Source organism: Tympanuchus pallidicinctus, unplaced genomic scaffold (genome assembly GCF_026119805.1).
Source record: "Tympanuchus pallidicinctus isolate F22 unplaced genomic scaffold, pur_lepc_1.0 scaffold3, whole genome shotgun sequence".
NCBI lineage: Eukaryota > Metazoa > Chordata > Aves > Galliformes > Phasianidae > Tympanuchus > Tympanuchus pallidicinctus.
This window is the reverse complement of record NW_026294747.1, coordinates 20886486-20901850: the sequence shown is the minus strand read 5'-3', so window position 1 is coordinate 20901850 and position 15365 is coordinate 20886486. Positions and strand designations below refer to the sequence as shown.

The 15365-nt window shown below is 42.0% G+C and overlaps 1 protein-coding gene across 1 annotated transcript in view; it reads right to left on the bottom strand.

Moving 5' to 3' along the window:
* Positions 1-15365, bottom strand: part of HSD17B12 (hydroxysteroid 17-beta dehydrogenase 12) — a 74615-nt gene that overhangs the window by 26985 nt on the left and 32265 nt on the right. Inside the window, 2 exon segments of the mRNA XM_052692566.1 lie at positions 71-135; positions 4451-4561. Coding sequence (XP_052548526.1) covers positions 71-135; positions 4451-4561 — 176 coding nt within the window.

The following is a 15365-nucleotide window of genomic DNA, read 5'->3' as shown; positions in this document are numbered from 1 at the left end:
GAGAGAGCAAACATTGAGAACATTGTAAAGTAACAGGAAAAAAAAATAAAGAAAAAGAAAAATCACTCACTTTATCCAGGTCTGGAACATCAATAAAGTATTCCGGATAAGAATATGAAATTCCCACGTTGTTTACTGAAATGAAAGCAAGTAGTTTTTATGTAAATTGTTTCAAATATTTGACTACTGATGTTCTGTAGCACTCTGGAACTGCTGCATTTGAACCATTTAGCCCTTCTAGTCATGTTCCCTTAGCTGTAAGTATCTAAGTATATACATACACACAAGCAGAACTCCAGAACAAAAACAGGAGCCACTCTGAACATGTGAATGTCACTTCTCAGGTGGTTTGAGCACTGGCACCCTGACACCCTGCAGCCCCACAAAGAGCTCCCAGGGGCTGGCAAGACAGTCAGCGGGGCTGTTTGACATAAAAAACAAGCAAAAATAAGGTAAAAGAAACATCCCAACACTAAGTTCCCTCAAAACTTATCTTGGACATTGGCCCCTTCCCCACGTGTTGCAAGGTATGAAGGTTCAGGATGGCCTAGGGACATGCTCCAAGGCCTTCCTCAGTCTTACAGCAGTGCAGAAAAACAACCTGCACGGTGGGTTTTTTGGCCCAGCAGAGCATTAGGAAGGAACTACCCTGCTGCCCAAAAGGAGAGGATGAAAGAGGACAGGAGAAGACGAGCAGAGGACAGTAGGTGGCAGCAAGAGCCCAGGCGTGGCTGAGCTCCCCGAGAAGCTGGGGGAAGAAGGAGGCACGGCTCACAGCAAGGAGAAATCACATTAATGACAGGCTGCGTACATTAAGCAGCCTGTGTTTTTGACAGAGACTCTCTGCCTTTACAAATGGTTCCTGGTTTGCCTTCCCTGGCCTCGCAGCTCAGAGACCCACTGCAGCACACCACTCTCTCAGTCATACCTTCATGCTCCTCACATCTGCACAACCCGTCCCCACTGGCAGCATTTCAAATTAACTGAGAGAATATATTAATTTCCGAAACCTGATTTTTTCCTGAGCAATGCTTGCAACTGGCAAGGTTTTACTCTAGGACCAGAACCCGGTGCTCATCCTCCAGGCTCACCCCAAGTAACACTAAACTTCTGGTATCATCAGGGAACAATGCAGCTCTGCAGTCTCAGTTTCTTCAAACTTAATAGAGCATATTGGTATGGAGACCAAAAAATAAACAACAAAAAACACCCAAATGGGATCTCCGTTTCTTGAGTATCTGTTGTTCATCTTACGCAAGTGAAACTTGTGACATTTGGTTGCTGTGGCAACATTTTACATTTCTATAGTGTCTTACACCCCACAGAATCCTGAAGTGCTCTATAAGCTCAGCAGCACTGCTCACCTCTAGGGCAGCAGCAGGGTAAGAAACAAGGTTCGATGGTACTGATGCCATTTTGTGTGGCAAGTTGGGTTTTGGTTTGGGGGTATTCTTGTTTTTTAAGCCCCTACACCTCTGCCAAAAGCCCTCATTTTAACACCCATCCCGAAGGGTATGTAAACATCACAAGACATTCTGGACATACAGGCAACACACAGAAGGGACTCTGGCAGAAGTCTGCCAGCTTCATTCAGGAATCCTCTCAAAGGACAGCACTTGTAGCCCCGATCTCTTCATGTATTTATGGAAACCCTTAGCTGATTAGTCAGGTTGTGATTAAAATTTTAACTTTTGGACGACCTTTACAAAGGTTTACAGGGAGTTTGGCAAATTCCCAGCAGACATTTGCTATATTTGGAGAGAAAAGTTTTAAAAAGGAGGAAAGTCCAATCTTGCTATTTCCAGAGTAAGCCAGAAGGTATTTTCCTAATTTTCATCCTAAATTAAGCTATTCTTCAGTTTCTCCCTCTGAAAAGGATTTTTGCATGAACTGTGGCAGAGCTTTGCGACTGCCCCTGGTTGGTCCTTCCAAAACCAGCACACTGCACATGATCCATGCTACAGAGATAGTCACACAAAATTCACACCAACTACAAGAAACTGCCACCCAGATACGTACCCTCACAGCCTTAGCCATCATGGCTTTTTTTACCAGGTCGTATTTTGCTGCAGTTTGGAACAGATTTATTTATTGATTTTTTACAAAAGATCAATTGGCAGTTTGTGAAGGCATATTTTACCTCAGAAGATCCGGATAAGAACAGGGCATGATAACTGCCCAGCTCTAACTCCTTTTGAGACTCACAGAGATTTAAGAGCGAAAGAAAGATTTCCCACCTCTGCTTGTTTAACATATTGCTGTAGCTAGCACATGTTCAAAGTCACTGACAGACGCTGTTTTGAACACACAGCAAAAACATTATGCAAACTCTTTTAGCCTCCATACGTGGGTGAGAAGAAGCTTCCAAATAAGAAGTTTGCAAGAATTCAAATCTGCAAGTACTTTAGTTCAACTCTGTGCAACTATATAATCAGAAGCTCCATCTCCAGCTGTATAGGTGGAGACACCTGTGTCTAAGTGCAAGGTTCAAAAATAATTTCCTGTAGGTCACCAGCAACAGTGCTACAGCACCAAGGGTTCTCACAGCTATTGCTGCAGAGGAGACCAAAAGAGGAAAATACAGTGTAACCCGAGAGCCCATCTCTCATGGTTGTTCTCAGTGAAACTCACTCCTTCCTCACAAAAAAAAAAAAAAAAAAGCAGAATGCAGAGTAGTAAAGCCTGTATTCCAGATCACAAAGAAGCTACAGTATTTAAAATATAAGGCAACAAAGCATGAAATCAATTGCCATGAGAAATTAAAATATCATCCTTCCAGAGCACCCATAGTCTGTGCTGAAAAAAATGATACTGAGGAGCGGTTTTGGTTAATGCAGCTATAGCTAGAGAAAGAGAAAAACCCTATGCATTACATAATCTGATGATCTCGAGCATGAGACCTACTAAAACTGGTGGTGAACGTCCTGCTTAGTTAGACAAAACATGTCTGTAAAGCTGTGCTGGCCAGCGCTGCAAGGAGATGGTGAAAGAGCTCAGCTAGAGAGCACACAACTCTCCAGCATTTTGGTGCTATTTTTACCACGCTCCTAGTCAAGGTGCTTGTGCAAATAGAAGAGAGAAGCAGGCTCAGCTTCAGGAGTGTCGTTTTCCTGTAATAAGTTTACACAACTTGAAACACATTCACTGCTTTAGTGCCCAAAGTCTATAAAAAGTCCAATTTCCACGATTCCATCCTCACCAAAACTTTATCACATCTAACAAATGGAAGCTCTTTTAGTTCAGATACGTACCTCACATAGTTCACTATTCTCTAACAATTACTTAAGGACGGATAAGAATAAACATTAATTTTAATCCCCAAAGCTTCTTTGGACATCATGAATTGCACACACTCAAATCTGTCAGAAGTATCCGGGAATGTTCTGCGCTTTATCATTTAACAACTGCATTTTTACACTGAGTTTTTATGAATACTATTCTTGGGGCATTATTTACAGGCATCATAAAACAAGACCCATCTATTAGAAGCAAAGCTCAGCTTCTGTATCATCACATGTGACAAATTTATTTTGAAATACGCTTTAAAAAAAAAAAAAAAAAATCTGGTTCCAATGACTGCACTTTGGGTGAACAAAATTAGTTTTGCAGCACCAAAATGACTTCAACAGATGACATATACTGGCAGACATCTGAGCCACAAGATTTGATAAAAATGTCATGCCTTATGTTGAGCACCACAGGTTCTCATCCCCATTCAGAAGAGCTGTAGAAATATAGGTTATGCACTCATACATATGCGCTTCTACAGAATAAACCAGAAAATTGATAAGAAACTGCCTTTGCTCCACAGTTCAGGTAAAAGGTAAACTGCTTTATGCCAGTTGTTTTGTGGCACTTCAGTACTATGCCATGCAATACACCTGGAGGGATCACCATGTCTTCTCAAGGACTCCTGCAGCACCCTACAGCTCTGTGCTACCACAGGCTGTGCCAGCAGAACACCAGCAGCCCCCCATCACTATCAGAATGCTCTCAGAACTTTTGGAGCAGGAGTCATCTACTTGATGCTATGTTCTAATGATTGAATTTCCACAGCTCTTAATTAAAAGTTAACTGTCCTCCCAAAGGACTCTGCTGTGAAGTTCAATCTAACTACCTGGAGTTAGCTCAGATTCTGAGATGACATAGGGTCAAAACACTGTGCATGCAGTCACGAGCTGAAGGAGCCTTTTAACAATTGCATAAGAACGCACTGAAGACACCCAATAAGCCTCTGTTCCTAGAATTTGAGCCCACATGCAGGCAGCGGCTTGTGCAGCAGACAAGCAGGATACCAAGAAAGCATACTGAGCACACAGGGACAAAATTTTAGTTAGGCAAGCCATCAGCTTTTGTGAATTGCTTTCAATAAACTTCCAAACATGAAGAAGTCAGTAAACACACTGGGACAAACCACAGCGTAAGGGATTTATAGAGATGAAAAACAAACCCAAAACGCCGATCTCCAGGCCTTCCAGTCCTGCTTTGATTCTGTTGTAAATGTCTCCTCTCTCTCCAAAGTCCGCCACAATAACTTTTGTTTCCACTTTGTACTTCTCCTCTAGAAAAAGAAAAGGGTTAAACAATAAAATGGAAGCAGCTGAATGAGCATTCAAACACTACAAATCTGTCAGTTATGGCTTCGTAAAACAACACTTTGAGTAGCTAATATTACACAGAAACATTTTTGCTTCTTCAACAGGAATCCTTGAATTTTAACGCAACTTGCTCAAGAAGTTTGCAACGTTAAGCTACTTCTGGTGAGAACATTAATTCCCAAATGATTCAGCACGTTTTGTTTGTAAGGACCGTGAAGATGGCAAGAAAACAAATTATACAGGTTTGCACAGCAGGCAAAAAATGCTGAAATCAGGAAACACACATACACAACAGCATCCAAGTACAACTTGACAAGGACACTGCTTTCCCACCTAAGGCAAATGGTAAATGAGTTGCTTCAGATCGAGCGAACCAGTTCTTTATTGCCCCTCATTTCCATTTTCAATTCTGATGCCATAAAATGTTTTAAATATTCAGTATTTCAAACATAAAGGGAACGTGTGGGTGAACAAGAAGAGAACTGCAAGTTCAATCATTCTTAAACCGTTCTGATGTGCTTTTATCTCCTTCCCTAATGGAATGGGAAAAATACATATAACCAACCACATTTTGAAACAGAAAAGGGAAGTAAGTACTAAAAACGCCTCATAGAAGGAACAATTCTACTTCCATCAAGCCAAATTAATTACACTTAATTAGCGTCAGTACAATGTCCTCTTGGACTTCAAAAGGACAAAACGGCAGCTTAACAGTGCAGCATTTCAGAAGTTCGCTGCGCCCAGATTCCACCTGTTCCTTAAGTGCTCTGCATCCATCCAGAGAAGGCTCTTGCAGCATTTTGCCCCCACGGCCATTCATACAAGTAGTGTCAATTTGAAGGAAAAGAATCATTCACAAAAAGATTAGGAGCAGCCCGCTTCCCGTGATGCTCTTTGCCATTCAGGGAAAGCCGCAGCTCCCGTGATGCTGCCGTCCATTCATGCAGAATCATGAATCCCCTGAACTCGCCGGGCTGCTCCCCACCCCCCGCAATATCCCTAATGGCAGATGGGATTAGTTCTCCTCCTGTCCCTCTCCCCTCCCTCAGCCCCTTCATCTCTCGTGAACAGCTGCATTGTTTGAAAATCCCCGGAGAGATGTTGCTATGTCAAACGACGACGTAAATAGCATTAAGCCCCTACTGCAGCAGCAGCCTTGTGATCGCGTCAGAAGAAAATCAAGTTCAACACTGGGGGGAGGGGGCGAATGAGTCTATTTTTAGGCACAGCTGTTCTAATATTTAACATACACATTCAAATTCTTACAGGACACCGAATTATAGGCAGCATTATAGGCATATCAAATATGTACGAGGGGACCGGTCAGGCAAAACCAAAGCAGAACACATCCACACACACATGCCATTTTTAGCTGTTGTACAGTATCTGCAGCTGTCTTCACAGCCATTCAGATGCTTTGCAACGTGCACGTTGTTTAAAGGGCCCAAACGCCACCCTCCCTGATCTGTTCTGTTATGACCTTTCTAACTGAGCACTCCTCATTAGAATTGTTAACGATTTATCCTCTAAACCTTCTGAAGTTACTGCAGAGATACTGAGAAGGGTTAAGACAAAAAAAAAAAATAATCTTAGGACCTAATACTGGAAATAGAAAAAAGGAAGTGCTCACACTGCAGCTCACATAAGACCTGTTCCTCCACCCTTCAGAACACTAGGTAACGCCATTACATGTAAGGCAGTTGAGCAAGAGCCCTGTACAAAACCACACAGCACCCTTTGTGTGCTGCTGGCAGGCAGCAGAATGTATGGAAGAACACAAAGAACAGAAGTCTCCCCATACGGCCAGAGGACGTGGTCTCTGCAGTTCTCACTGCTAGCACACAGATTTCCCTTCCCAGCAGCCTCCCATGCAATGGCCTGGCTCTGCCTCCCCACCCCGTGTCAGCAGCTGGCCATTGTGTAACTTTGGAGAAGCCCATGCTCTGCCCCCCAACCTGCAACAGACGGGATGAGCTGCTTGCCCAGAGAAAAGACTAGCAGATAGATCTGATAAAATGACTCTGTCAAACAGCAGTGCAAACAGCATTAGGTCACTTCTGCATAAGCTCATACCAGCAGTCAGAGCACAGGGTGCTGGGGAGAAAAGGTGTGCTCTGCTCTGTACAAACAGTGGGAAAGGGAGCTTCCTTCACCCTACCCAGAACTACGATGCTCTCTAACAGCTGAGCTAGAAAAGACAATAGAACTTCATTTTATCTCCCAAAGAGACTGAGATAAAGTGTAACAGAGAAAGTAGCAGGAGGCAAAGTTCTAACCCAGGATGCCCAGCAACAACTGGACTCTTCTCCATTCAGGAAAAGAAAAAACTGAGCTTGGTATTGGAGCTTCCAGCTTGAAGACCCTGAGGTACTCAAGGGCCACAAGGAATGAAAGGAGGATAACAAACCATTTTTTGCAGTTGGCAATCAGAACATTTGAAGCATCTGAAAATAGGTACCTGCATGTCCAGAATTCTCAATGATTTATTGACAAGTGAATCTGACGTTTCATCTTCAAACTTGGTACTTTTAGCAAAGGACTGAATACAATCCATCACATTACAGCAGCAGTCATCACCCAGCTATACGGTCTCAGGGATGGGAAAGGTAGCTCAGTAGGTCTTTGTGTTTTTCAGCAATGACACGTCAGTGTTACAATAATTTTCTCCCTCCTCATTTACTAAATACCTCAGGTGAGAACAACCTTGACCCTACAAATGAAAGGTTTTAGCCTAAACTTGCACTTCTCCAGCTGATTTGTAGGGCTCAAGACTTCTGTTAATTTAGTAACAGACTGACAAAGCACAACGGTATCTCTGTAGACTGATAAGAGTACATAGGAACTTCAGTAAAAATTGTCATTTGGGAAGTAAACTGCTGACCTGAAGGTGTAACAAAATACCTTCATGGCTGTGGGAAAGCTGAATGAATCAATAGAGGGGGACAGAGCAGGGTCTGAGCAGAAATTACATGAAGAAGCAACCTTTGAGAAGTCAGCCCAGAATCAAGAAACAAATCCATCTTACACAAGTTCATGATTCCTGTGATGAGTACTGTCATCCTGGTTAACATATTGACTCACAAGGAATCTCTACAGCAAGAGGTCTGAAAACAGTCTGCTGTTTTGCTGGAAATATGATGAGTAGTCCAGTAGGCAAGCTCGTACTGGAAGGAACTACAAGAAGAAACCACATTAATTGTATGTATATACTCATAGTTACTTTATAGTATGTATATAATAGCATGTATACACAGGCATACTTTCAGGAATGGTGCATTGAGCAGGGCTAGAGAAGTAATCCTGCCCCTGTACTCAGCACTGGTGAAGCCTTGCCTTGAATACTGTGGTTTGGGCACCTCAGTACAGAAAGGTGCTTTGAGGTGCTGGAGTAGGTCCAGAGAAGGGCAGCAAGGCTTGTGAAGGGCTTGGAGAATATATCCTATGAGGAGTGACTGAAGGAACTGGGGCTGTTCAGTCCGGGGAAGAGGAGGCTGAAGGGAGACATTATTGCTCTCTTCCACTATCTAAAAGGTGCTGACAGCAAGAGCGGGGTTCGTCCCTACTCACTGTTGATGAGGGCAAATGGCCTCACGTTGCCTCAGGTCAGGGTAAGTTTAGGTTGGATATCAGGAAACACTTCTTTACAGAAAGGATTGTCAAGCACTGGAATAGGCTCCCCACAGAGGCGGTGGAGTCACCATCCCAGGATGTGTTTAAAAACCATTTTGATGTGGTGCTCAGGAACATTACTTAGCGGAGGGTTGTTAGAGTAGAATGGTTAGGTTGTGATTGGACTCCACGATCTTTAAGGCCTTTTCCAACCTGAGTGATCCTATGATTCTATGATTCTATAATTAAAAGCTCTAACAACATCACTGGCAAGATGATCAAAGCAACTGATTACAAACTAGGCAAGCAATAAGGAGCAGCCTCAGTTCTCACTGAGACGTTATACACCAGATTAACCTTGTAGGAGTGATCTTGGCACATTCCAAACTAACACCAGCCACAACACCACTGTGTACCTAATGTGTACCTAATAACACGAAGCCTTATTCTAACATGGAACCTTTGCTGGCCGAGCTATTTCAAGGATACAAAATAGGAGGCAAAGACTCAAAGCAGAGAACAATGTTAAAGATGGTGAGTCAAAAGATGTTTGAGCCAAGTGCACACCTAAAGATCACATTATCTTCCTCTGGATGGACCATCCAGAAACTCCTCCCTATTTGATGTGAAAGCCCAAAACTAGCTTTTAAATCTCATCAGCTAGTAATACTGTTTAACAGCAAACTGACTGCACAGTACGTTCAGAAAGAAGGCTTCTGCATAGCACTTCTCAGACATGCACACCTTTCTGAGCCACAGCAAGTACCTGTTACTTGGATCAGATGATACAGATGTTGTATGGGGAAAAAGGGAAAACAAAATTTTGTAGAAGTTATTGGTATGGATTAAAAGATGCAGATAGTAATCCAAAAACAGACAGATTACAAAGCTGTAGGCATCAAGACCAATACCTACAGAAAAACAGTTGCAGTGCTAACAAAGGCAGTGCTACAAACAAACCACCATGTGCAAAGTTGCCATGGTTTTGTTTTCGAACCTGTCATGAGCAGAACTGATCAAATTTCAAAGCAGTGTACCTGGATTCATAATGACTGCCTTACACAATATTAAATTTATGAACTGCCATCTCTTCTTTCTCAGTCAATTCACATGACCATATTTTTCTTCCCCATTCCTGTCACTACGGATTGGCTGACAGCAACCACGTCAGCGTAGCATCACTGAAGAGATAACGCACTTTTCTTACTCCTAAATTTTGAGCCAGAAGACATTAAGATGTTAAAATGTACTTGCCTTTATCTTGTCCTTCCCAGTTTCCCCTGCATGTCAGATTTCCTGGTGACATCATCCAGGTTTTCCCGAACTGGAACCTGCCTCTTTCAGCTTTTACAAATCCTAACTTTATTGAACTTCACAAGCCTAAGGATGGTAGGATGGAGACAGCAAAAACAAGCGCCGCATCTCTCCTCCATGTTCCCTCTATGTGATCCTCACTATGCCTTCAACACGGTAAATACACACACTGCCTGCAAAGAAACAGTGCATTAACTATGTGTCCAGACCTCAACAGCCTTCCTAAAGTCTTCTTTTCAGACAATGTCTGTATGCAAAACTGAAATTTGCCAGGAAGTTCTAGCAAACAAATGTTTGGGGGAAATTAGCCCGATGTATGAAAATCAGAAAGTAAACTGGCAATTTAAGAATGTTCATTAAAAGGATACTCGTGTACTCTCACATGACTTAAGACATAACTTAGTTGACCCATACAGTGGTGACATTACTGCTTACTTATGAACATATGTAACTACGAGAGTAAAGACTGCTGAAGAGTCCATGAAACCTAAGAGGCCCAGTTCTACCCTGTGATGGAAACAGCACCTCCTATATCCATATCCATAGTCAGCAAGAGCAAAAGCGAGGAAAGCTCCAGCATTTAAGGGGGTTCTACTCAAGGAAGAGAGTGATGGAGCTGGAAGCCACAAACTGCCCAAACGGAGGGAACAGAGTGCACAGAGCCAGGGCATCCCAGAAGTGAAGGTAGAGAAAGGAAAACTCCGTGGCAGGAACGGCACCAGCATCATCCTGAATAGCATCTGGAAAGACACGCAGCCTGTCTGGTTTCTCATCTGCAGGACAGTTAGTTACAACCTCACTAGGAGAAGCAAACGCTATTATCTATTTTTAGGTAACTCCAAAGGCCAGACAGAGTAATTTACAGATAATGCATCCAATGTCTTGCCATGCAGGGAAATCTAAATGCATCTAAATGATTAAACAAACTGGGGCAGACCTTTATTATGGAAAAAGTCAGGCAATGTGGCACCATCTTGCACCTAGAGCACTAAAAAGCAAGCATAACACTGGAATTTGAAAAATGGAAGTTAGTAGTTTCTAACAGTGATCTATGCCCTAAATACAGCTAATAAAGAATTTGAAAGTGGCTTGGAGGAAGGCTTACCTCCTATGTCACTGTTACGGAAGTTTAAGTAACTCAAAGCAGTAGCTTTCCCTCCCCACCAAACTGACATCTTGGTTAACATGCTGGAAAATGCTAAGGAAGTGAAGTTTTGACACCCAAATAAGCTGGACTTGAAAGAAGGTTCTCCCAGACAAGCAGTCTCATGAACGTTGATGCAAATGAAAAGAGACAGCAGCCTGGTGGTCAGGAGAAGCAGCTCTGGTGGCATGACAGAGGGAGTGTGAGTGTTAATAGGGTCTGTGGACATAAATCCCACAGAGAAACAGAGAAACTAAAAAGTGACTCCCTAAAAATAACATTCATACTTGCACTGCTGCTTTCAAAATGGCTGGATAAAGCAGCTTGAATTTATGCTACATACATTGAAACAAATCCAGTCAGCTTTACAACAGAAAGGTTCAGGATGAGGCGCACGAGGTCCACACTGCAAGAAGGAATGGGGAACACTTATTTCAAGCTCAGAGAAAGTGCATTAAAAACCTTTTGCTAGAACTTAAACATCTCTTGTGGTTATATTCAGAGCCTGATAGAAATACTGCCATCACGACGACGAGGCAAAGAAACAGCCTGCAAAAACACAGAAGAGGTGTCACTTGGTTTTTAGCTTCTGAATGGCCAAAGAAACAAGCAAAGCAGCAGCAGGAGAAGAAAAATAACTCTCCACTCTTCAACATACAGATAAGAAAAATTTGGTTAAGAGTAAATCAATTCAGCTGTATTCACAAATAAAGACCTCATCTTTTCAGTTTCATGGAAGTGGCAAGACTCACACTGATCCAGGATCCAGTCTCTAGGAACAGTTTGTAATAATTTGATAAACTGAGATAAGTAGAGAGATGAAAGCTAAAAACTCCTGCTTTTTAGTGCCATGTCTATGCAGAGCAGATAGGAAGAATTAAAGACGAGAATGGCTGCAGACAGCTCTACAGTTTAGTTGTTTAGCAAGAGACACCCATTCATTTGCAGAATGCATCATGTTTAGGACTTGCAAAATTTACAGACATAGCACATAGAATGTTAAATGTGCACTGAATCTGTCTTCCAGAAGAACCATCAAATACTTTGACAGGCAATAGCAGATTACTGTTCAATTTGTTGATACTTTGCATCATATAGAAGGTTATTAAAATCAGCCAAGTATAAGAAGAACTCACTTTTTCTGATCATTTTGTAGCAACTTAAAATTGCAAGAAATCTGCTGTTAACTATGGCTCTAAGTTTCTCAATACCTAGGACTTGATTAAGATGTTTCGAAGTGGGATGCAAAAATCAGTTGCAATGTAATACAGGATTACCAAAGGCACATGGGGACATGTTGAAGAGTGGAGAGTTATTTTTCTTCTCCTGCTTTGCTTGCTTCTTTGGCCGTTCAGAAGCTAAAGACCAGGTGACACCTCTTCTGTGTTTTTGCAGGCTGTTTCTTTGCATCATTGCCGTGACGGCAGGAGAAACAACAAAAAATCTTGAAGAACCTGCAACAGCTTTCAGAAAGGAGACCACAGTAGCACAGATAGAGAGAAGGTGATCTAGAGCAAAGACTCTGGGCTCTTTCGCCACCTGCATTTATTCATGTTTCAGTTACCAAGCCCACTAACATACTGAACACCAAAAAGGATGAATCAGAAGAGACTTCTTATTTGTGCAGCTGTGTCAGTCCTTCTCTGGAAGGATAGATCACACTACCCATTTCTGTGAAAGGGGCAACAAGATCAGCCTAGAAGATGGGCGTCATCACTGCTGACCCTAATCCAGAGGGATTCCACAGAGACCCAGTGGAAGAGAATGTGGGTATTCAGAAAGGCAGCAGATATGCAGCAACAGTTAGGTATCCAAACAAAAGTCCTACAATAAGTCACAGATATCTCTATAAAACTCTGAAGCAAAGTACTGGTCATCTAAGGAATAATAAACTAAGCCACAACTAAAAGAAAGTTCTGCAAAGCTGGGTGCAAACAGAAGTTGTTAGCAGGAACACCATAGTGTATCCATTTCTGCAGAGCATAATGAGATGTCTATCTACAATTTAACATAATTTGCTATGTTAAAACACAGTTTATAAGCATTTATGTATACACATTTGATCGAGTACTAAGGACTAGATCTGGACTCCTCTCATTCTACTTCAGAACCAGCACTACCAGGGAATTCCTTATAACGCACTAATTGCACAATATGCATACAATGTCCTTCAAAAACAGTAAACAGTTAAAAATCTAGTCATGTAAAAGTGTAGAACAGGTAAGAAATGCCAGATCTCATTTAAAATGTTAAAAAGGTGTTAAATAGCTTCAAGTTTCAGTACATATGCACAAATCGATTCTTCACTTTCAAACATTGAAAGAGACAGCAGAAGATGGATCTCTAAAGCCATAGCCCACAACCCTTCCAGGCTACGTGGGACATCTAAGCTTTTAATTTGTGTGAACAGTACTTTTACTAGAAAACATACAAAGGAAACACATTTTATTAACATTTGCCTCTGTTTGCAACTCAGACTCCACTACTACTATATATTATTGTCTCTAAGATACACTTATTAAGTCAGAAAAAACATTCCTAGCAACACACAGGATCAATCAATGAACCCATCCACTCAAATTTTATGCTTAATACTGTAATCTTTCCTAAATCAAGCTTATCCTAAATACAAGCTAACTAAAAGCACAGCACCAGGCAGCCTGGAAGCAGCTGCACACGCAAACAGCTGGGGCTGTGCAGCTGAGCTGTGCCAGCACTTCCCATTGGCAGCACCACGTCTGCAGGCAGGCCAATGCTCAACACACACAGCCCTCCATCCAGCTCCCCGCAGTGCATCTGTGGGTAATGCAGGAGATGTGCCCCCAGATGCAAAACAATCTGCCCTTGCTCTTAAGGCAGCTTTGGGACATTTGAGCCAGTTGCTACATGAATCGCAACCAGCAGCTTCACAGTCATTCATTATTATTTGTTAAGTATCTGCTAGTTTCATCTGAGTTTGGCACCCAGTGAAAAAAGTGCTATTAGAAGCCTGTAACTTGAAACACAGTCTTCAGGGTTCTCCAAAGTGTTAGCTGCAAGGGAAAATGCATTGTTAAGTAGCTCAGTAATTGCACAGAATACAGAAAGCAGCACAGTGTCCAGTTGAGGGCTGGAAGCATGTTAAGAGAGCTTGCAGCAAGCACAGCACACATGTAGCCATTAACTGAACCATCTCAACATCATTTATTGTTCATATTCATGTTTTGTTTTGTTTTTCTCTAACGAATCCATGGTGAAAAACAGACGAGTCTCCTCTCTCTGTGAACTAGTAACTGGCATAAATTGTTTTCTTCATCACAGCACATTCCTGGAAAACACAGAAGTGACCATCAGCACTTCTTAAGCAGAGCTAGAGATTTTTACAACTTCTACAGACACAAAGGGCTTGGTCTAATGGAATTCAACTTACTAAAAAATGTCACCTATAGAGCAAACCTGTAGAAGGAGACAGCACTGTGTGGATCATCCAGTGCTCTCCTTGGGTCAGTTTCTTAGAAGTCCTGGTTTTACATCTCTCAGGCAATCAGATTTCTACCAATTGCCTTACAATAGATTTGCAATGCAGACTTGCACTTGTGAAAACAATCTAGCCCTTATTTTCCCTGTGATTTACTAAATTTACATTATGCTGAAAGTGGTAAGCAATATATTGCAACTTCTGCGTTAGCAAGGTGACTAACAGCCTGGAGAGCAGCACAAGAGCTCTGCTTTTTGGCATCCACTAAAGCGTACGTAACAAACAGGGGTTATTTAGTAGACAGTCATTAAGTTCTTGTGCATTAAGGAAAAGGTGAGCTTTTCTCCCACCAATAAGCTATGTTGCAAAGTTTCAGTGAGGAAAAAAAAAAAAAAAAGCAACAAAACACAACAACAACAAAAGTGCATAGAAAAAGATGGCCCGGTGGGAGAAAATACAGAAGCAGAATGCTTCATAAGGAAAGAAAAACCAAAAACAGTTAAAAAGAAGTTCCCTTCCTGATCACTCTAACTTTTCATGATATGTTGATAGTATTCAGGGCTCATCCATTTTATTTACTGACAAATTAATAACAACTTCAGCTTGAATCCTCCTCCAGCTCTCTACGCTACATAACAACTGCCCTGTTAGTATCTGATCCCATTCAAGGCAAACTCATGGGAAACTATTTTCAACGCCATTGCAGCGAAACTTCCTCCGAAGATGAAGACCAAGAGTTCATTCTGAATCAAAGACTCTTATGCTACAACATGTTAAATGTTGCCCGGTGCATTAAAACAAGTTAAAAATATTTGAAGCAATTTTGTCAAGTCCAAAAAAACATTAGAGGATACAGTATGTCAAACCAAAGCCAACTCAAATGATGGAAGGCTGCAAACATTAATTTACCTTGAATTAGATCACAAAAGGTCAGAATAACTGCCAGACACAGTCAGCCTTCAAGTTAAGCTCAGGAAAGCGAACCTTGTCAATCCCCATGCAAGGAAAGTAAAATGATGTTCCCTTCCTCAGATCAAGTGTGTCTGCTCTACAGCCTCCTTTATTAAGTTCAAATGTTCTTCCTTGCATCTCAGAGCTGGTGGGTAAGATGCACAAGAGCAGGGGGAGGAAACTCAACTGACAGGGCAGAGATCACGAGGCTAAGTACTCCAAGGTAGGTATATGTGAGGTGCTGTCTGGGAGAAACCCTGTAGAGGACAGATTTGCTATGGCAGGTCATCGG